This window comes from Podarcis vaucheri (assembly GCF_965113315.1).
Source record: "Podarcis vaucheri genome assembly, chromosome: 3".
NCBI lineage: Eukaryota > Metazoa > Chordata > Lepidosauria > Squamata > Lacertidae > Podarcis > Podarcis vaucheri.
In genome coordinates this window covers 38,159,549-38,182,763 of record NC_138761.1, presented here as the reverse complement: position 1 = coordinate 38,182,763, position 23,215 = coordinate 38,159,549, and the positions used below count along the sequence as shown (strand labels likewise).

The 23,215-nt window shown below is 41.4% G+C and overlaps 1 protein-coding gene across 1 annotated transcript in view; it reads right to left on the bottom strand.

Annotated features, from left to right (window-relative positions):
• The window catches only part of KIF6 (kinesin family member 6), a 141,599-nt gene that overhangs the window by 109,363 nt on the left and 9,021 nt on the right, over positions 1-23,215 (bottom strand). Inside the window, exons 4-6 of the mRNA XM_082214819.1 lie at positions 15,725-15,872; positions 10,356-10,465; positions 7,761-7,890 (exon numbers count right to left, since the gene is read on the bottom strand). Coding sequence (XP_082070945.1) covers positions 7,761-7,890; positions 10,356-10,465; positions 15,725-15,872 — 388 coding nt within the window. The remainder of the gene's footprint in view (positions 1-7,760; positions 7,891-10,355; positions 10,466-15,724; positions 15,873-23,215) is intronic.

Here is a 23,215-nt window from a genome sequence, read left to right as displayed (position 1 = left end):
CCCACAGTGACTAGTTAGAGGTTCCCAAGAGAGAAGACGGGCATGAATGCAATAACTCCCCCCAATGCTCTCATCCCCAGCACCTAGAATTCAGTCCACACTGTCTTTGTATATGGTGGTGAGGAGTCTGTTTATCTATCATGTTTAATACCTCTCTCTTGATAAAACCTGTCTTTCATGAATTTGCCTAATTCCCTTCTAAAACTGTATATGCTAGCAGGCATAGATTCAGTCTAAGTCCCACTCCCTTCTGTTAATGCTTACTTTAGCCCACAAAAAAATGTCTCTGCAGCACTTCTCAGAACTCCCTTCTGTTCTGCCCTCCCCTCCATAATGCTCCTTCTTCAGGACTTAGAGCAGTTTAAAATGCCCAGGGTTAGCTCAGCCAGCTGGGTCACACCGGGACAGAATGGGGAAGATATGACAGCATAGCCTGACTGAACCAGGAACCAAGAGTGGAGGAAGGGGGATGTGGTGGGGGCGGTCCACCCCTGGTGTCACCACTGGGGGTGTGTGACAAAATGCCTGGCAGCACTCACCGCGGGGCCTGCAGCGCGCCTGAGCCATGCGTCTCTCCTGGGAGTCATGTGGTAGCTTGGGCACCTGCAGGCTCCATGCTGCCCCAAACAGTCCGTCCGCCACCTCCCCCTCAGCTGTAGGGCGGCTGAGTGGGAGGAGGCAGGCAGACTCTTCGGAGGATCCACGGAGCGTCCTGCCCCAGCTCGCCCTGCCCTGTGGGAGGCTGGCTCCGTCCCTGGGAGCAGGGCATGCGCACCGCCCCAGGCACCCAATCGGCTTGCTCCACCACTGCCAGGAACTTCTTGACTCAGGCAGAGATCCACTGGATCCACTCATCCCAGCAGATCTTGCTACATGGGAAATTTGCATGTCTTCAGCCTTGTACTGTTTTGACACAATCTCATTGTCGGTGCATGAAATGCGCAAATAAATGCAATCATGCAGATATTATTTATTTAATTAATTAATTTATATGCCACCCTTCTTCCGAAGATCACAAGGTGGTTTACGGTATTAAAAAATGAAGACTCAAAATACATACCAAGAACAACAAGAAAACCAATAACCCTCTCCCACAAACACATTTAAAAGGCCAGAGATAGTTTAATCAGCCAAAGGCCTGGTTATAAACAGACACTTTTGCCTGGCACCTGGTAAGCTATGGTGTTATAGATGTCTCAAACTTATACTGGCCAGTGGTAAATGAGTACTGCATACATTTCATTAGTGAAGTATTCTGGCTTACAGAATTTTTATTCCTAGTAGAATTACTTATGTCAGAAAGACTAGAACTCAGCTTCCTAAAATGCCTAGGCCACAAGTAGTTTTTTCCATCACCACACCCTTTCTACTATATGCCATAGAAATCACTGTAAGAAAGCAAGTTGGTTTTTTAAAAATTAACAATCCTTAAATTATATTAACAAGATTTAACTTGATGCTTTGCCTTATCATTTACTGTCTATTCCATGAGGCAGTTCCAGTAGACAGATTTCATCAAAAGAGAAAATTCCAAAATCGTATGCAAGCCAATAACATCATAAACTATTAATCAGATGCAATGATGGAACATTAACGTAACTGTAATGTATTGGTAGTTCTATACCTTTGGCTTTTTTTGCTAAAGCACACACATAGATAACTTGGCACAAAGTAACAGAAAGAGAAAATCATTTATCAAAATCGCCACTAAAGCAAGATTACTGTCCCATTTGTGCATCTTTGTTATGAAGCTCCACTGCATATCCACCAGGCAACTATTCAGACAACTTGAAATTAAAAAGAAAGACAATATTTAATAAGGAGTTAAGAGTCCACTGCAAAGATTTTGCTGGTGATTTCAGAACTCTTTTGGTCTTGTTAAAAACATCCCAGACATATGTGTCTGAAGTCATGAAGATGAAAGGGGATTACAGAATGGGTCAATTTCAGAACAGATGGTTTCTATTGCAAATCTATATCTAGAAAAAATATATGGATTCCAGTGACTTGCAAATAACTTTTTCTATAACGGGATTCCATGACATCATAAGCTACAATGCTCCAATAGTTCTTGGCATCATGAGAGGAGCACAAAGGGCACATTTTTTTCAATTCAAACAGTTCCTGTGACAAACCCAGAGATTATGATGGCTGTTTTAAGTTTCTGCTTGGCTACAATTGTACTCCCTTCCCCCAAGTTGAGAGAGCAGCAGCAACTGCATAGCTCTCAGCTATTACATGGCAAAATAGGCTCATCTCTATCACATGCCATCTCAAAATACCCAATGCAGTTCATGCTAGGTCAACCCTTGTTGTTCACTAGTGGTATTTTAATGTCTGGATATAATAAGGTGCATCGGTTTGAACAATATTCAATACGTCAGATTTTGGTTAGAAAACTGCTGAACAGCTATTTCACATTTTTATTCCCTTATATTTCTAGTATTGTGGTATTGTGAAATTGTGCAGCTTTGCCAAAATTAAAACAAAGATAGATACCAAATTCAAACATTTATGACGGCAGCTAATAAATTTCAGTTATGACACATTTACCACTGTGGTCACATGAAAGATTACCATCCGCAGCTTTGTGAATCACCAGCAACGTAAAATCTTGAGGAATTGGTTGGCTTACTGCTCATGTTATTAAAACCATTTGGAGAAACATGGGTCACGTGAACTGAAGAGGCAAATTATTTGCAACATAGCAGATTTCTGCTAGTGCAATGGAACTTTCCCCTCCTCTCCTCCTTTCCTGCAGCTCCCCAAAATCTGCTTTGGAGTGTTCTCCAGAAAAGATTCCAGGGTGAGAACAGTAAGACAAAGTCCCACTTTGCATGGAAGTCTGCTTGTACACTGAAATAATCAGATATCACTCACCATCAAATTTAATACACAAAGTTCAAATTATCCCTGCACATCTTAGAAAATACTTGCATGGGCATTTTATTTTTTATTTTTTTTTAGATGAATGGGTGCACTGATTCCATCCTTTCCTTATCAACATACCACAGCATGTTCCAAACTCAATCTAATCTAGCTCCATATTCATGGGGTTACACAAACGTTTTGGTTTTCTGTGGTCTAGCCCCAGCAATGCCACTTAGTATGATGCCTTCTTTATATATGAACCAAGTAGGATATACTCTACATGTAAAAATCATTCAAAAAATTCAAGCCGATTCTGTCTTTTTCTGGCAGCAACAATAAACTGTCAGCATTTTACTAGTGAAAAATAGCAATTAATGAGATTTTTGAGAAGAAAAAGTCTCTTGACAATTTGGAATGGATGCAGAAAATGGATTATAAACCATCCTCCCCACCCCCCAAACAAAATTCCAGTTTGTCTCTAAGGAAGTCTCTTCTTTATTTTCAACTCAAAATGCTTCAAAACTCTAGAATGGTCCTTTAAAATGTGCGAGATTTAGAAGAATAAACTAACAGATAATGATAATAATAGGAACTAAAAGAGAGGTAACGCCAATATGAAGGTCAGGAATAAGTGTCCATGGTCATCTTCAGATATTTAAAATCCTTACTTTTGATTGAAACATATGTGAACACTGCCAAAACTCTTTGCTCTAGGCACTCCCAAACACAACTGATAGACAAAATACTGCACGTGCACTGCATCCCAAATTGATGCAATAGTAGAGCAGAGCAATAAATCGTACAGCAATAAAATCCTGTACTGAAACATTTCCATTCTCATTAAAATAGGCTACATTTGTATTAAGGAAAACTGAATACCAAGCTGGAGACTAAATTGCATGCCTTCTTTGATCTAGCTTCCTAACAAAACAAGATTTGAGATTTCTGAAGCATCTGCATGCTATGAGTCATTATTTCAACCTTTTCTGTTGAATGATAAATAAAATCCTGCAAAGAACTACTCACACCGTAAAGCCTTTTTCAACTTGAAAGGCCTACGTTATTTTGAAAGTTCTGTAAATAGAAACTGCACTCTTTAGTTTAGATCTATTTCATTTGTGTTGGCTGAATGGCATAAAGAAAGTGAAATCCACTTGGAAATCCACCATTGGTCATTTCCCGGTCTCAAGAGATTGCCAAATCTGAAGCAATAGCAGGAAGACATGCTACAGTCCTTCAAGGCAGCCTCAATTCTGTGAGCCAGAAGAATTAGCACAACTCCTTTCCTGATTATACTTCTTAGCAAAGAAAGCTGCAGCTTCATTATGTCTTGCTACTGTGGTAGCTTTGTGGAAATAGAATCATAGATTTGGAAGGTACACCAGAGGTCATCTATAATCAACCTTCTGACAATGCAGGAAATCATAGCTGTCAACTTACAGATTTGAAAATAAGGGACCAGCAGCCTTGAAAATAAGGGACCAGCAGCCAAAATAAGGGACCTGCAGCCTCACCTGTTCCAGGCACTCCAGTCTTTCTGTCCTCCTGCAGTCTGGTCAAATTCATGCTGTTAGCTTCGAGAACACTTTGTAACCAGAGGTTCAACTGAATAGAATCTGAATCACATGCACCACAAGGCCTATGCAGCCTCAACTTAAGATGGCTCCCCGGCCTAGCTGTGCACTGCAAAGTTTGCAGCAGCACGTGCAACAAAATGGCGTCCAGCATTCAAAAAACCCCTCAGCTTGCATTAACTAGCCACACACAAGGCATGCAAGCTCCACCCCCCAGTCATTCTTAGACTTCTTATTGGGTGAGAAACACAGCCAAGCAACACAGTTGGAGCCTCCCTCCTCCCTGGCCTGCAGGGAGGGAGGGAGAGGAGCTGCTTCCTTTGAAATTTAAGGGACATCATTTAAGGGACATTTAAGGGACATCCATCAATAAGGGACAGCAGCGGGACATGGCACTGCAATAAGGGACTGTCCCTTCAAATAAGGGACACTTGACAGCTATGCAGGAAATCCACTGCTGTAGCATCCCTGATAGGTGACCATCCAGCCATCTATTTAAAAAAAACAAACCAATGCAACCTCTGTTTTGTTTTTTTTAAAAAAGAAACCAATGCAAGGGAGCCCATCACCTACCAAGGCAATCCATGCCATTGTCATTCCATTTTCCCAATGTGAAACTGTTAGTTTGCATTCTACGATCTGGAGCAAGAGAAAACTAATTTCTTCTGCCATTTATGTAGCAGACAGCCTTTCAAATATTTGACTATGGCTAGTATCTCTTCTCCAAGCTAAACACGCCCAACTCCTTCAACTGTTCTTCATAGGGCATGATCTTCAGACCCCTCACCCTTCTTGCGACATGTTCCAGTTTGTTAGTGTCTTTTTTTAACTGCAGTGCTCAGATCTTGATACAGTACTCCAGGAGAGTTCTGACCAAACCAGAATAGACTGGTACCATTATTTATTATGATCTGGATGTTATTTCTTGTGATTCTGTTGAACTGCATTCACGTTTCACTTGTGGTCATCCTGTACCGTTGTCAAGTTTTGTGCCACCCATTCTATGTTTGTGCATCTTATTTTGCCTAACTAGGTGCAAAACTTTACATTAAACTCTGGTTAGAGTGTGGTGCTGATAGTACCAAGGTCGTAAGTTTGATCCCTGTATGGAAAGCTGCATATTCCTGCATTGCAGGGGGTTGAACTAGATGATCCTCAGGGTCCATTCCAACTCTATAATTCTATTATTCTAATATCCTTTTTCAAATCTCTACAAATTAATTTGGGTCCGCCTGACCCACTCTAGTGATTTCTAGCTGCCTCGATTCAATCTGTGTTTGGCACAAATAGTTACAAGTCGGCCTAATCCAGTTCATGATTTGGACAAATGTGTTGCACTGTACCATAAAACATGCATTTCCATGAAAAAAGATTTATTTAAGGGTAATTTTACACATATACTCAAAAACCAAACATTACGAACAAATCTGGTTCTTTTACCTAGAATTACAAGCTCAGAAGAATTAACTAATGTGCAATTCTTATTTAATAACTTTAAGAAACCTCTAAAGCTGGCTGAAGTTTTGAGATTGCTTCTAGTGTTCCGATTTTAAAAGCATGTAACTTTCTTAATAACTTTTCCTGCAAATGTTGGCTTTGCTGTAAGGACATGAAAATGAGCCATAAGAACTTGACTATGTACTTCAGGCCTAGAGACTATGTTTTGCAGATGTTTTCTGGTTGCCATAGTAGCTTCTGAATTTGTCTCTTTCAATATGAAGTTGGAAACCTCGTTTTAAAAAATGACAAGAGTCAATCTTGTAGTATGATGCTTCATCAGAAAAAATACTGACCAGTTAAAAAAAACAACTATTTTTATTTCTCTTTTGGATGATAACATAACCAGATATCCAGTGTTAGTATTAAGATGTACATAATCTTAAAAAGCCAGACCATGACATTTTACACAAGCCAAAATGAGTGCTTCAAATGTGCCAAAAATTCTTGCTTTCCAGGTGCCAGAAATCAAAAGCCTTTTTGCCTTGTGTTTGAAAATTCCCCACTGAATTTTTTTTTGCTGCTCTGAAGTTGTCTTATAGATTTAAGCAAAAGAGCTCTTTTCACTAGTGAATTGAAAGGTTTCATACCCTTGTTAATAATGCCCATTGTTGCCTTTAGAAGTCTTTTTCTGAGTCTTTGTGGATATATACATCATGCCATGAAGATCTATCACAGTCATACTCATATACCATATGTGTGAACTTGATGTGGACGTGTTATCTCATTCCTTTTTCCTCACTTCCTGGCTTCACTCACAGCTCTTCTCATAACACAATGTAGTCTACTATCACCATATGGTAATGACTGTATCAAAATGGATTGAATGAAGAAGTCTAGCGTCTGCTCAGATCTCCTCAAGCCTCAAAATCATACTTGCCCAATTCACATTGGTCTATGATCCAAGCATGCACTCAATTCTCCATACAACACAGTTTGCATGGATCTCATGCAATATACCATCAATTCAGATTTATTATCATGTTGAGCTGGCTTCAGGCACCAGGCCCATTGGCAGACCAACTCTGTGTTACAAAGATGTCTGATCAACCCCACTGTGTGAGAATCCTTTGCAGATGACCACAGTGCCTAGAGACAGACATGTAATGTATCCATAGCAGTAACCAGAAGAGGAATGACCACTAGGAGGATCACAGAGAGAAGAAATGCCATGCTGCATCTGCAGCAGCATAATCAGACACCTACATCTGCCCCAGCTGCAACGAAACATGTCTCTCCCATATCGGTCTCTACAGCCACAGCAGGCACAGCAACTTTCCAACAGTTTGGCTTCACCCCCAAGGGCACACTCCTCCATTGCTGACCAAATAACACTAGCAATAACACAATTACACTGTCTGCTGATACATTTCGAGGCCCAATATAAGCTGCAGGTTTTAACATATAAACCTTTATGCAGCTTGGAGCCACCAAAAATGACTGACTGCCTTTCCCAACAAGAATACATCCAGACTATGTTCATCCAGACCTTACAAATGTCTTCCGGGGGCCTTCCCCTGGAAGCTCTACCCCTGAGAGATCCTCAAAAGAAAGTGCCTTTTTGGTTGTGGCTGTCTGCCTATGGAATGCTTTCCCAAGTGAGGCTCACCTGGTGCCAACACTGACATCTTATCGGCACCAGGTGAAGATTTTCCTCTTGACCTGTGCATTTGATGGAATTTGAAAAGTTTCTAAAGTTGATTGTAAATTACTTGAAGTCTTGTGTTAAATGACTTACAAAAGAGAAGAAATAAAGATATTAAGTCTTTTGAGTTCAACAAGAGGGTAATTGAACTGTTTACAGTCAAAGATTCTCACCTCTGCAATCATCCTGTTAGTGTCTCCTAAGAAAAGAAGGTTCAGTGCTTCCTCCTCATTGGTTGCTTGCTGCAAAGAGAGATGTTTCAGATGAATGTTCTGATCAGGATCTTCCATTATTGTCACCTTTCTAGAAGAAGAGGAGGAGGAGGAGGAGGAGGAGTTAGGATTTGATATCCCGCTTTATCATTACCCTAAGGAGCCTCAAAGCGGCTACCAATCTCTTTTCCCTTCCTCCCCCACAACAAACACTCTGTGAGGTGAGTGAGGCTGAGAGACTCCACTGCTCTTAAGCACTACACCACACTGGCTCTACAATACAATACAATAAAATAAAAACACAAGATTTAAGTAAAGCTTAATGTCGGCATTTAGGGCATTGCAGCCCTTTTAAATAATCCATAGTGTATTTTGTGAATAAATAAATGCACAGATAGCCTGTATTTATGTTTTTTCCCCTGAACATAGAATCATAGAATCTTAGAGCTGGAAGGGACACAAGGGTCATCGAGTCCAACCCCCCACAATGAAGGACTCTCAATTAAAGCAACCCTCAGGTTGTGTCTCTCAGCGAAAAGAAATTTCCCAGGTGCTCATATCAGAACTACCAAAAAAACCCCAGTGCAACCCTGCAGTTAATATTTGCACCTTGAGACAGGCCCATGAAACATTTCATAGGCAATGTGGTGATGGTTTTCCCCACCCTCAGAATAAATCCTTTCATTTCCCCCTTTATCTTTGGTTTTATTTCCTTTCTTCCACTTAAAGACTGGCCCTAATTCAAGAATGACAGGAAACAGCATTGTCAGGGAACTGACATCGGAGCTAGAGGCGGAGGGAAGGCTCTCAAATGATGCTGGAGAAGGGCCCAGCAGGGAGAGAGGCAGCTCAGCAGATGGGGAAGCAAATCAGCGCAACACCAGGGATATAGAGGGGCTGATGGGGGAATCGGCGAGAGGGCTCCAGGACTCTTCACCAGACACCAGCGGGGAGAGCATGGGTCCTCTGCTACCCACGCCCTCCCTGCGCAGAAGACTTCCACGTAGGGAGAGTAGGAGGAGACTTGGCGTCAAACAACTTTTATGTTGGAAAAGGTTTAAGAAACGCCCACTGACGGATTCTGCTAGCGACTGAGGCAGCCACGAAGTGAAGGGCTGCCCAGACAGAAAGGTTTAACCAGGCAACATAGCCAGGAGAGGCAGCAACTTACGCACGAGCAACCCATACTCATTACAAGCATAAAACATGAACTAATAAGGATCATGACACAATTATCATATACAAGCGAAAAAATTATTGGGACAGTTCTAATAATGCAATAGGCAATATGCTATTACTAACTGACCTCACTACATCACTGCCCCCTGCAAAAATAAAATAAAAAATGCTGATCAAAGAGGCATGCCTTCAGCTGACACCTAAAGCTAAACATTGTTGTCTGTACCTCAGAAGTGAGTTTGTACCTCAGTCAGAAGAGAGGGCAGTCCATTAATGGGATGCCACCATTGAGAAGGCTCTATCCCATTTTACTTGACCAGGGGGAAATGAAGGGCCTCCACCACACAGATGTTCCTTTCAGCATTTGGGCCCCAAGATGCTTAGGGTTTTATGTCAACTTAACAAAGAGAAAACTTGATGGTTGTGGAACTTGTAGACCTCATCTAGACCTGAGATTGTGCATGACTGTGTGTGCGCCTTACCAAAACAAGTCCTCATATGTTAGGTTTTCTTACTAGCTTGGCTGATGCAACCAAAGAATTTGTACAGTACAACTTGGCTAATTCTGTTTTATGCATATTCCACCCAGCTTTAAAGAAGGCTACAAATTCCATCTACTTAGCCAAATGAAAACATTCTTTGTTTATAGAAAAAACAAAAATCCTGCTTCTGCCTCCTCTCCATCATTATGTATAAGTTAGCAGTACTTTTCCATATCAAGGTCCAAGTTAGGACTAATTCTTATGGATTTAAAACATTTCTACCTGTACTGAAGGAATGGAGACAACTTTATATAGATATAAAGCTAGCAGCAGCAACTTGAATTATGAGAAACAATATACTGAACAGTATTAATAGTTTCCTCTATCACTTTTTTTTTTTTTTGAGAGGGACAGTTTGACTCTGGAAACCATCAACATAACACTATCTAATCAAACTCATATATTTTTCTGCCACTATGGAAAAAGTTGTACCTATTGGTAAAAAAAAAAAAAAGCCAGAATGAGACAGGTGCAAAAATCTAAGTGTCCAGTAGGAATATTTGTTAGGTCTAACTTTCTTAACTGCCAATGGTGATCAGAAATCTCTATTTTTGCAGCCCTTTTCAAATCACATATATTCTTTGTTTTAGATATGTCTGTGAAAAAATGACATCTCTGTAAATTCAGAACTCTTTTCAGAATCCACAGCAACCCCTATTAAATACACATTTTAACCCAATTGTTCCCACTAAATGAATGAGATCCAACATAATGCTAAACTGACATATTTACTTTCTAAAAGGTATGGGAAAGGAAATACATTAAGAATAACCACACCTAAATCTGAAAGCAGTTGTATGAAAAGATTTGTGATTTTTAAAAATGTTTCACTCACGGCAAATCTTCTAGTTTGGAGGCTTCATGTCGTGGGTCCAGCAGATCATAACCACACTCATTATAAATTTCTAAATAGGAAATATGTGTTGTGTATACTTTGCTGCTATCCTGAATTAGAAGAAAAATAAAAAGATGGGATCAATATTTATCTAAAAACCTAGGATACACTGACAGTACATATTTTGTGTTGTTTACCTTCTTACAGTATGTCCTTCTTTGAAAGGTTTACACACATTATTAGAAGGTGGTTTTCCTCCCCATTTTTAATTATAATGTTCCATTATAAGCATTTTGGCATACTGAGAAAGACAGTAATAAAATTAAGAATAAAACATGGTAAGACTATAATAAAAGAGCAACAGCAGTACAACTGGTTACTTATTAACCTTTCTCAAAATATGTTATCACATTTATTTAATGGTTCCATACTTGTACAAATATATATGATCCATGTTTCTGTGACCAGATCTGTCTGCATTCTCCTCTTGAATTGCTTTGTTGGCTCAGACAATCTGAAAACTGATGGGGAGCAGAAAATAATAGTCTGCTGAGAATCTACAATCTTTCATTTGGGAGAGATCCCAAGAAAGGAATCTTCCCCTTTGGACCCCGGTGGGGAACAGCATCTCTTCTCACTGCTTGAGGTAGGTATCGGTGTGACATCAACCACCAGCCCCCCAATCTCCACGTGCATCTCTGAACCTTCAGACTAAAGAAATGGCACAGAATTGCCATCATTAATAGGTCTGAAAGCAAAGGGTCAAGAATTAATGTGAGCTTACAGAGATCAGCAACAAGCAGCACAGCATTACCAATGATGGACAAGGATCAATGAAAGATAGCTTGCTGTCCATTACCAATGCTTTTTTGCAATGTGCAGCCTCAAGAGAATACCAGTTGTGTTCTAAGTTGTGCCCATCAGTTCATGTAGGACAGTGGATAGCCCAATAGGCCTGGCAGTGCCTCACAGACACTAATATACATCCTAGATTGCACCATACTTATTTGCAACTTGTAGAGGTTCCCTGGCAGAATGCCAATGTGGAAAGGGTTCTCTGAATGTACAAAGCCTGAAAACAACTCATATTGCCCCTTTGTTTGGGTATGGAATATGCTCCTATCAACCAAGGATGGCTTACTGAGGTGGTGAGTTATTTTCTATTTTACTAGGCTTCCCATTGTAGGAAGACACGGAAGGCTATGGATATTACAAATATTTGGGCAGGACAACTCACTGTTACTGTTTCCCCCTTCCCCAAGGCCCGCCATGGATTACGATTTACAAGAGGCAGCACCTCTCCAAAGCTACACATTTTCCACTCCTACCATGCCACCAAAATGCCATGGTTGGTGTTTCCACAAACATTATTCAAACCATACACAAAAAAACTGGGCTTGGCGGTGTAAGAGAGAAATGTGTATCTATCTCAGTCAGGGGTGTCAAACTCAAATTCATCGGGGGGCCGCATCAGCAGTTTGGTCACCCTCAAAGGGCCGGTTGCATCTGTAGGACTATGTGTCCACTCTTTATTATCATAAATTATTGTCACTGCATTCAATTATTACTGTTTTTTGTAATAATGTAGACAGTCCAGAAGGATGTTATGGTCGATTGTATCAAAGGCCGCTGAAAGATCCAGCAGAACTAGGAAACAAAGTTGTTACAAAGAATGAGCCCTAATGAGACGATTGCTGCAATCCTATGTGCATTTACTTGAAACTCCTGTTGAAGAAAGTGAGGCTGGCTTCTGAGTAAACATACACGACATGGGGCTGTAAATAAAATGTGTGTGTGTGTGTATGTGTGTGTGGGAGGGAGGGAGGGAGGGAGAGAGAGAGAGAGAGAGAGAGAGAGAGCGCTGTCAGGAAAGCATCAACATGCCTTGTGCACTCTCATTTTCCTTGGCTAATTCCCCTGCCCCCCCCATCTCGGGGTGCCATTGCAGAGCGCAAAAGGCGAAAGAGCGCAAGCGCGCTGCCTGCAACTGGATCTCCGGCTTCTTCCTTTCCTTCCCCGAGGCAGGAGGGAGAGATCAAGGTGGAGCTAATAGCAGGGCGGAGAGCGAGCTGCCCAATTGTGTGACCGAGTGATAGAAAGGCTGCAAGGAGCCGCGTCCGATCTCCTCCAGGAACGTGCCAGCGGGACTGACATGTGCCGGAAGGCTGGGAGAACCGCCCAGCACCGCTGCGCGGGCGCGGAGTCCAACTTGTGGAGCTGAGATACGAGAGCCGGGCGCCAGATCGCCTTCCTCGCTTGGCTTGCCGCGAAATTGCAAGAGGAGGAGGAGGAGGAAGGCGGCGGTGGGGGGCGGAGAGTGGAGGGGGTGCCAGGCAACACAGCCCCCTCCCATCACAGCCATCATCATTGCCGCCCCCACTTTACATTTATTTTAAGGGTGTTTGGAGTGTGTGCGCGCGCCTCTCTCTCCCACTCACCCCCCCCCACCAGCCACCCCATATTCCCAAAGAACAACTTGATCACAGGCACCGTCGGTCCTGGAAAGGCTGGCTGTGCAAAGATGGAGAGGGAGGTGAAATGAAGAGGAAGGGAAGCCCCGGGCTGGTGAAATCCAGCGCGGAGGAGAAGAGGACGCCTCCCGCAGGGCGAGTTTGCACCCCGGAGAAGATCCAAGGCTGGAATAAAAAAGTTTCTCCGAGGAGAAAGACTCCCCTCCGTGGCACGGAGAGACCTGACCTTCCGCTTGCTCTTTTTGAACAGTGAGCGGGAGAAAGAAGCCAGCTGCCCGCCTCGCTTCATCCCCCGACGACGAAGGCGCAAGTTGAGAGACATTTGAAGCAGCAACCACGTCCTTAAGAGCGACGGGGGGAGGCGAGTAGGGAGCCGCACCATGTAAACTTCCTTGTGTCAACCCCCCCCCCCAAAAAAACCTAGAATAAAAGGTGAAGGCTGGCCGCCGGCGGCAGCTACAGGGGCCACATGACGAGGTCTGGCGGGCCGGATTCGGCCCGCGGGCCTTGTATTTGACACCCGTGATCTCAGTGATTCCTTGAGTGTCTTTAGACTGAGCTTTGCATTCTGAGTACCTTGGATTTAACAAACAGTTCCTTCAAGATAATCCACATTCAGTAAATTTACAGTAATAAGTTTTCCACTAGTTGTTTCTAACACAGCAAGGTAAAAGGGGGGAGCGGATGGCGCTGTGGTCTAAACCACTGAGCCTCTTGGGATTGCTGATCAGAAGGTCGGCGGTTCGAATTCCCGTGACGGGGTGAGCTCCAGTAGCGGTTTAGTCATGTGCCAGTAGCGGTTTAGTCATGCTGGCCACATGATCCAGAAAGCTGTCTGCGGACAAATGCCGGCTCCCTCGGCCTGAAAGCGAGATGAGCGCCGCAACCTCAGAGTCGCTTTTGACTGGAATTAACCATTCAGGGGTCCTTTACCTTTTACCTTTACCTAACACAGCAGTTAGAAGAAAACTGAGCTGGAAGTTGCATGCACCTCTAAGGGTATGCACATATGCTAGGACCTCCAACCAGGAAGAGATGGGAGAGTGCCAGCTCCCTGCCTAATGTGCAAGAATATACTGAATCTAGCTTTGCCTAGCTAGAGATCCCATATGTGGGACCACAGACCGCGAAGACCCATTCCAGTACTAAACTGAGGCAATCCAGTAAGTGAATTTTTTCCTGTTTTAAAATTTGAACTTTTTAAGCCCACTTATGTATATATTCAGACTAGTTCTATGCCACCTTCCTGCCAAACAGAGATACTGGTCAAGGCTTATAAACCAAAAACTCTTAACTCAGTTGCAGCTTGGACGAACAAGCAGTGACAGTAAATAATATCCGAGAGTTTCAACTCAGAAGGACATAAATGTTCCACTTTGGCTTTGCCTCTATTGGTTAATGAGGTGATACAACTGATATTTCAACATATAAACAGAATTTCATTTTCTCTTTTGTGGAATATGGCAAAATACCAAGGTCCTTTCATTTCCTGTTGCAGAAGAATCATTCTCAGACTGTCACATCCTATTTGACAAGAATACTAACCTCTTCATTAACTTATCAGTTCTCAGTTTAATAAAGTTTCTGCTTTGTTCCCTAGATCCGATTAACAAAATCCTTTACTTCAAGTTTCATCTTGTTTGAGGGAGTATAACACTAAGCTCAAACCTGTATTCCAACTATTACTAAGAAAAAATACTAAATGCAAAACAGATTGCTACTCAGAATGATAGGGCCACTGCAGACGTACTCTCAGCCATGGTTAAGAGAGCATGAGGAAGCCACATAATTACATGCTCCTTTTAGCCATTTTAGGAAAAAAACGGCAACTGAATTAGTCAAAGGATGCAGAAATATCTAAAATATACAAGGAATCCAAAGGAACAGGTGCAATAAACTAAAGTAAATTTGGGCATTTCACAGTAACTAACCTCTAATCCTAAATATATTCATATGGAAGTAAGGTCGCATTAATAATAACAGGATTTACTTCCATTTTAGAGGATTTAGGAACACAGAACACTGTATCTCATAATTCAGCCATGTCTGTAACCAGCATAGCAATGAACATTCATCAGCAGCGCCACCTGTGGAGCAGCTGTAAGCTGTGTCCTATGAATGGCATTCACCCTTCAAGGTCTTTGATGGGATCTTGTTAACTAGTCCTTTTGGTCCACATACCATTTTTAACAGATCTAAAAATGTTAAATTCAAAACAGACGGGAAAGAGTCTCTTGAGAAAAATACATTTCTGCACAAAATATTTTAATTGCATTTTTACTGTTCACAGATTTACCTGGTTCATGTGGTCTGCAGGTGCAGTTATACAAAGAAAGTTGCCTAATATTTATCCTTTCTTTGCTCAGACAGAATCAATGAAAAAACCTCTTGCATATCATTCATAAGTATTTCAAATCTTTATTGAACAAAGAAAAGGCCCACAAAAATCAGGGAGAATTTTGGACATTTCTGTCTCCGAATATTTACAGTTCAACAATAATGTTTTAATACATTTTTAAGACAGACTGCGTATCTGGTTCTGAACCAGTCTTCTACAGAATCTAAATCAGTTTATCGTGAATGGTTTGAAAATATATCTCCAAGGACTGATATCTCAGCCTTATTGAGGTTTTAATGACTAAATGAACCCTGGCAGAAAAACCAAGAAGTTAAAAATGAAATAAAAACATATTTAACATCTTAAAACTAATTAAAAGTATCTAAAAATTAAGAACATTTAAAAACTTTTAATAACAATTGCATAACATCCTCACACAGATAATAATTTCAAGGCAACCAGATATAATGATAAAATCAGTATTTCTTTCCTCAGCTATATCATTATATTTAGTTAATGAAATGTTTTAAAGAAAAATGATCAGAGAGAATGACCTGTACCTTCTGCAACTGCTGAAATATGTAAGATAGTGTCCGTGGAATTATGCCCCTATCACTGTAACGTTCTGCTCCTCCTGTTATGGTAAAGGTCTTGCCACTGCCCGTCTGTCCATAAGCAAATATGGTGCCATTATAGCCAGCTAGAGCACTGAAAGTGGAGGAATAAATATGTTATCTATGGAATATAAACATTGGTTTATAAACCTTCACTCTCTGATTAGTGTAGCCATGGAAATCTTTGCTGGCATGACTGGATATTCCTTACATCTTTTAAGATGAAAAATAATGTCAACCTTTTTCAAGCAATTTCCCTTAATTTAACACATTTTTGAATGCTTCCGTGAATATATGCATTTTTATACACACTTACCCCAATGTATGCAATTTTGTACGCGTTACTTGGCTGGAGAACTGCACAGCAAAATTCAATGAAGTGCAAATTTTGAAGGCGGGCTATGCTTTGATTCTCACATTGTCCTGCAAAGTGTGAATTTGGTAGCTTCACCTTTAAATGTGAACTGAAGCAAACCCCCCTCAAACCCCATACAGTGTCATTTTTAGCAGTAGCAAACTGTATGGGGGAAAAGATGGCTGCCCCCATCTTCTTGAAGCCATTTTTACATTTAAACAGGTTTTTAAAAGAAGAATGGAATAAGAAACTCTTTAGAGAACCTTGTAATTGATTCCTCCCTCCTAGGTAAAAAAACCCAAAAACCTTATTGCTACCCGGCAAACATCACTGATTAACCCCCTTCCAACTGTCAGTGGGGAAATTTCCAAAGAAGGAGAGGGATCCCTTTTCACAGTCTGTATTTTATACTAGCTTTTGAGTACTGTACACTGTTTTAGAAGAAACCAATCACCATTTCCAATTTCACAAAAATAAAGTTCTAAATGCAGAAGACAGAGATCAGTGCAAAATGTAGCCAGAGGTTGCAAAAAGGTATCCTACATACCTTCTCCGATAATTCACATATATAAATATTTTTCTTGGGTAGCAATGCACATACAGTCTTTGTTTTCAAGTCACATTCAAAGTGAGACATTACTGTTGTAAGCAATATGTGGCTGGGGGAAAGAGAAGTGGGAAGAGAGAGAGAAGATAGTAATGTTTCATTATTTTACATAGTACAGTGGTACCTCGGGTTAAGTACTTAATTCGTTCTGGAGGTCCGTTCTTAACCTGAAACTGTTCTTAACCTGAAGCACCACTTTAGCTAATGGGGTCTCCCACTGCTGCTGTGCCGCTGCTGCGTGATTTCTGTTCTCATCCTGAAGCAAAATTCTTAATCCGAGGTACTATTTCTGGGTTAGTGGAGTCTGTAGTCTGAAGCGTATGTAACCTGAGGTACCACTATATATAAAGGAAGCTTTTATGCCAGCATCAAGTGAACTGCTACTTTTTGTTGGCAATGTGAGACACCAGAGGGCCCAGGGAGTGGTTTGCAGTGTGTGTTGCTGGATGAGATAAACCAGGCATCCCCCACTTGCAACCCTCCAGATGTTTTTGCCTACAACTCCCATGATCCCTAGCTAACAGGACCAGTGGTCAGGCATGATGGGAATTGTAGTCCAAAACATCTGGAAGGCCGAAGGTTGGGGGTGCCTGAGATAAACCATATCAACTGTATGCTGTCTCGGGGGGGGGGGGTTGATCCCTGTCTTGTTGACTTGCATATGTAATGATGAATTATGGCTTCTCCCATAATTATATCATATTCCTGACATCATATCAATGGAAACATTTCAGCTTGATGAAGTAATCATTCTCTTGATAAGACTTACTAGTTTTCAAAAGAAGATTGTATTTGGTTTGTTCAGCTCAAATACTCAACATATGTTATGTAAAAGAAGAGGGGGAAAGTATTTTTGTGCACTCTGTTTATGAGTAAAGTTATAAATAAGCCATGCTAAAAAAAAAGAAAAAAGCAAAACCTTCCTTTTCTTCCCTAGGAGGATGGGGCCATGTGTAGGTCAACAGTGAGTCTGGTGCCATGAGAGAGGCAAAAGGCCTCCAACTCATTTATCTGGAAGCCTAAGCATTTGCCAGATGGCTCAGCGTAATCTACAATAGCAAAATGTCAAAGAAAAGAACACAATAAGATGCCAAAGAAAGCCAGTATCTGCTGAAAACAAAAATACCAGAATTCTCATAAGTATTTGTTTTCTGCCTCGTTATTAGGCATATATTCCACCTTTGTTTCAAAAAGAAGTTATGGGGGGGTGTTCTATGTTATATCACATTGTCAGAGTGAAACAGTTGTTTGTCCACTTTAGGATTAGCAGAATATTTTCGAACTTTGTAGCATTGCACTGAAACTGGGCAATTCTTGAGTGATCAGTTTCTTGGGCTTGGTCCTCACATTCTCACAACTTCTTACTCTGTCTTGCTGTAATTCAACGCTTCCGCAGTTTACTAAACTATATTTTCGTTTGTTTGTTTGTTACATCTAAAGTGCAAAACGATAATTTAATCTCAGTTGACAAAATGTGATATTAAGCTGGCTCCGCTTAAACTAGGATACGACTCTGTAGCCACATTTTGAACTGTCAAAGTTTCTGGACTATCTTCGATATTTGCTCCAAGATGAACTACGATCATTCAAGATGGAACTGAGATTGAGGATAGGTACATATTCCTCAGGGAAGAGCATATGTGGCATGCTAGTTGAAGCTAGTAAAGGGTTCTTGTGGGCACTACCACTACCTGAGCAAGGATAGTTCCAGGAATACTCCCAAATTGTACATCAGCTGAGTCAATGAAAGTGTAACCCTGCACAGAACAGGTTGCACATCTATTCCAATGTCAGGTTTAAACTTGCCTGGCTGGAGCTTCAGTTTATTCACCCTCATCATGTCCAAATTGCCCCAAATGAAAGTCATTCCCGCATGGTATGGAACAATACGAAGAAGATGTTCTGAGACTGGAGGGGGAAGAGTTTCTGTTTTGTAAAAAATGATATTTGTCTAGTTAAACTGGGCGGGGAATAATGGTGATGATGGTGGTGGTGATGATGATGATGCCAGCAAAACTTAAAAATCCAGCCAATTACCATCACAAGAAGATATGGATTAGGACAGTGATGGCCAAACTTGGCCCTCCAGCTGTTTTGGGACTACAACTCCCATCATCCCTAGCTAACAGGACCAGTGGTCAGGGATGATGGGAACTGTAGTCCCAATATAGCTGGAGGGCCATCACTGGATTAGGAGAAGAAAGAGTTGAGGAACTAGCAAAAGGAGAGCTAGCTAGAGAAAGAATGCTAGGCAACCACCTGCAGAGTACCACTTGTTCTGCAGATGCCCTTTTTGGAAGTTACAATGTGACTAGAGACTGGAATGCTTTTCTCTTAGGTAGTTGAACTTTAATATGGTTCCAGAATTGCTTTATTTAGTTAATTATATCTGTATCTCAAACAGAAACACATCAAAGACATAATCTAAAAAAAGTAACCATGCTAAAATGGACTGTAGCAAGTTTTTGTCATGCTACAAAGTTTCATAGTAAGGCATTCATGAATTTGTGACAGGGTAGCATGTTGTACAGATATATAAAAATTGTTACATTTCTCTCCCTAGATTCAGGAGAGGCATGTTACTTTGGCAATATAAAGCTAACTGAGTAATCCTTCATGGACCAAATCTGATTTCAACAGACTTAAAAGAAATGAGGGAATTCTGATTGGGGAACACAAAGACTTTGAAGTACTGAGTTCAAATAATCAAGTTAAAAATACAGTGGTACCTCGGGTTACATACGCTTCAGGTTATATACGGTTCAGGTTACAGACTCCGCTAACCCAGAAATAGTGCTTCAGGTTAAGAACTTTGCTTCAGGATGAGAACAGAAATCGGGCTCCAGCAGCATGGCAGCAGGAGGAGGCCCCAATGGCTAAAGTGCTGCTTCAGGTTAAGAACAGTTTCAGGTTAAGTATGGACCTCTGGAACAAATTACGTACTTAACCCAAGGGAACCACTGTAAATGGTAAAAATTGCCACTTTATAAGAGAGGCCTTGAATGGGTAAATAGGGCCTTTGCACCAAAAGAATCTTAACTGCTCCTACATTATATATAGTCCTGCATTAGCCATTAAATGAGGTGGTCCTTCAATAACTATGGAACGAGGTGAAACAGAAGAAAAGCACAAAGGTAGATACTGTGGAACCTTGGTTCTCGAACTTAATGAGTTCCGGGAGTCCATTTGACTCCCGAAATGGTTCGCAAACCAAGGCACGGCTTCCAATTGGCTGCAGGACCTTCCTGCAGTCAAGTGGAAGCCTCATCGGACGTTCGGCTTCTGAAAAAGTTTCACAAACCAGAACACTAACTTCTGGGTTTGCAGCATTCAGGAGCCAAAACGTGTGAGTACCAAGGCGTTTGAGAACCAAGGTACAACTGTACATACAAACTTTATTTTTCACTCAAGAACTAATCAAGTCTTGAAGTGTTTCAAGCTTTTATTCAGGGAGCTTTTTTATTTTTGGCTAAAAATAAACTGGAGATCAAAGTATGCAAAATACATGCTGATGAAAGTTGTCAACTATTAATATTTCAGTCACACCCCTTCTCTAAACTATTTTTCTGGCATCTTTGTACTTCCATTCTATCCATCATAGACACCCTTTAGAATCAGAGTGAAATATGGCATAGTACTGACTAATTCAACTTTCAAGTAGCAATGCTTATGAGAAACATAAAGTTTACCGTCATTTTAAAGTTTTGAAACAGATGTTTTCAAGGAGATACATTTAAATATCCTTCCTCATTTGGAGATAAAAGTTATTTTCATTAAAATAAACAAAATATCTCATTATTACATCTTTTGTCTCCCTGCCAAATCTGTAGTATAAACCCTATTTAGCAATGCTCTTCATTTCATGGATATGTGCAGTTCTTTATATATACACTTAGCAGCATGGATTTTTTTCAGTGCAAATACACACTGCATACATTTTTTCCACAAAAGCTGTCAGAAATTGGCCTGAAAAAGATGTGCAGTGTTTATAATTTAAGCAGTTTACATTAATTTGAATGCTTGGGCAATCTGGATTTTGTGTCAAAATAAATTTTAAAAGATACTATGCCTTATAATAGCAGTTTGAGGGAAAACATAGTAATCCTTGATACAATTTCAGATCTGTGGCTCCATAGCTGAGTGTCTTTTTTAAAAAAACAACAACACACCACTTTAATCTTTATAGTTCTGACACTTCATTTTTCAGTGAGATTTAAAAAGGAGGAAAGAAAACAAACCCAGAACATGCTAAATAAAAACCCTATAATCATGTCAAAGTGGTATTCAAAAAGGGCATTATTTTCTTCCCCCACCATGCTGCAAATAGACTCTACCGACCTCGATGTCAAGCCACCTACACGAATAAGAAGAAGGATGTGATGCATGTTTGTCTATTGTATGGCTTCACCACTGCTTGCTAAGGGATATCAAAAGATGGTACAGTGGTGCCTCGCAAGACGAAATTAATCCGTTCCTCGAGTCTCTTCGTCTAGCGGTTTTTTCGTCTTGCGAAGCAACCCTATTAGCGGCTTAGCGGATTAGCGCTATTAGCGGTTTAGCGGCTATTAAAGGATTAGCGGATTAGCGGCTAAAAGGCTATTAGCGGCTTAGCGGCTTAGAAAAGGGGGGGAGTGAAAAAAAATCGGAACACTTGCAAGACGTTTTCGTCTTGCAAAGCAAGCCCATAGGGAAAATCGTCTTGTGAAGCAGCTCAAAAACGGAAAACCCTTTCGTCTAGCGGGTTTTCCGTCTTGTGAGGCATTCGTCTTGCGGGGCACCACTGTAATGCCTTCCAGTATATCATTGGTTCTCAACTGCTAAGCCATTGGCTAGAACTAACTATAGACCATCCTGCTAGTTCCAAAGAGGGTGGATTTTATACTCATTTATACTCATTTACCAGCCCTAAGTACCTATTCCAGTTCATCTTTCTCTGATATTTCATAGAAATAGAGAGGTTTTAGGACTCACTCAATTCCCTTGATTTTAAATGATAGAATCATGGAATTGTAGAGTTGGGAGGGACCATGAGGGTCATCTAGTCGAACGCCCTGCAATGCAGGAATCTTCGCCCAATATGGGGCCCGAACTCACAACCCTGAGATTAAGAATCTTGTGCTCTAATAATAATAATAATAATACCTTTATTGTCAATGTACAACCTGTGTACAATGAAATTAACCGAGCTTCCCTCCCTCCCCAACACTCAATCTCATTGCACTCTGTGTGTTTGTCGCACAACACACCAACCCCGAAAGTCAGTTGCACTATATTATTTTCCGTTCAGCAGCCAAACAGCCCACAGATAGAAACTGTTTTTTAGCCTGTTGGTATGACTGATTATACTTCTATATATCCTGCCCGAGGGTAGAAGATTAAAGAGGTGCTGCCCGGGGTGTGAATCATCCCGGAGAATTTTTCTCGCTCTCCTAAGGCATTGGTCCCTTGCAATGTCATCTAGTGGGCTCAGGGGACAGCCCGTGATATGATGTGCTGTGTTCACCACACTCTGTAAAGACTTTCTGTCCGTGGCTGTCAAGCCAACGTACCACACTGTGATACAATATGAGCGGACACTTTCTGTTGTGGACTGGTAGAAGGAAGTCATCAATTGTTGTTTAACATTGTTCTTTCGCAAGACCCTGAGGAAATTGAGTCTCTGTTGGCACTGGCGGAGGAAGAGGGGGGCGGGGGGAGCATGATCCCAGTGGGGTTCCATCGCGGCTGCCCCCGCCAGTGCTGGGCACCCCCGCAGGTTGTGTGCCCCACCCCAGAACACGCGCCCCACCCCCAGGATGCGTGCCAGCCCCGCCCCACCTGTTCTCCGCCCCCGGTGCCAGAGCATGAAGTTCTGCCACTGTCTGTTGGGCCTGAGCTATTTGGCTGAGTTGTGGTTGTTGATGTGAAATGAAGTCCTTCAGAATATGACTGCACACACCCACACCCTGAAAGAGGTAGGGTTCTTTTCACTAGTGAATAGCAAAGCAACCAGTTTGAAGATAGCCCCTGCTCCCCTTTCTGTTTAGCCAGCCACTGAATCATGGAGCTGTTGGACAAGCAAGAGAGGGAAGTGTCAATGGCAATAACTGGGAAATGTAACAGTGGCATTGCAGAATCTGTCAGCACAAATATCAGAGAGCTACGATTCATCTCAGAGTATTTCCTCTGTGTGCAGTACTGTTATCAGAAGCTTTATTTCCTCTGACTACAGGCATTTTATAGTGAACTATTATTTGTTAATGTTTAATATTTCAGATTCCATGCTGCTGTATTCAGAGTCCAATGAAAATGACATCTTAAAATTAGAATATTTAGATATAAGAGTTTTAGTCTGAAATCCTCAACATTTTGGAGAACAAACAAGGAAAGAAAAAGCTTCTAGCCAAAAAATCAGGGCCAATTCTGTGGTCAAATGCCAGTTGGCAAGAAAAGTGCAGAAGCAACTGGAGGCTGTGGCACCAGGAGTTGCTGACTT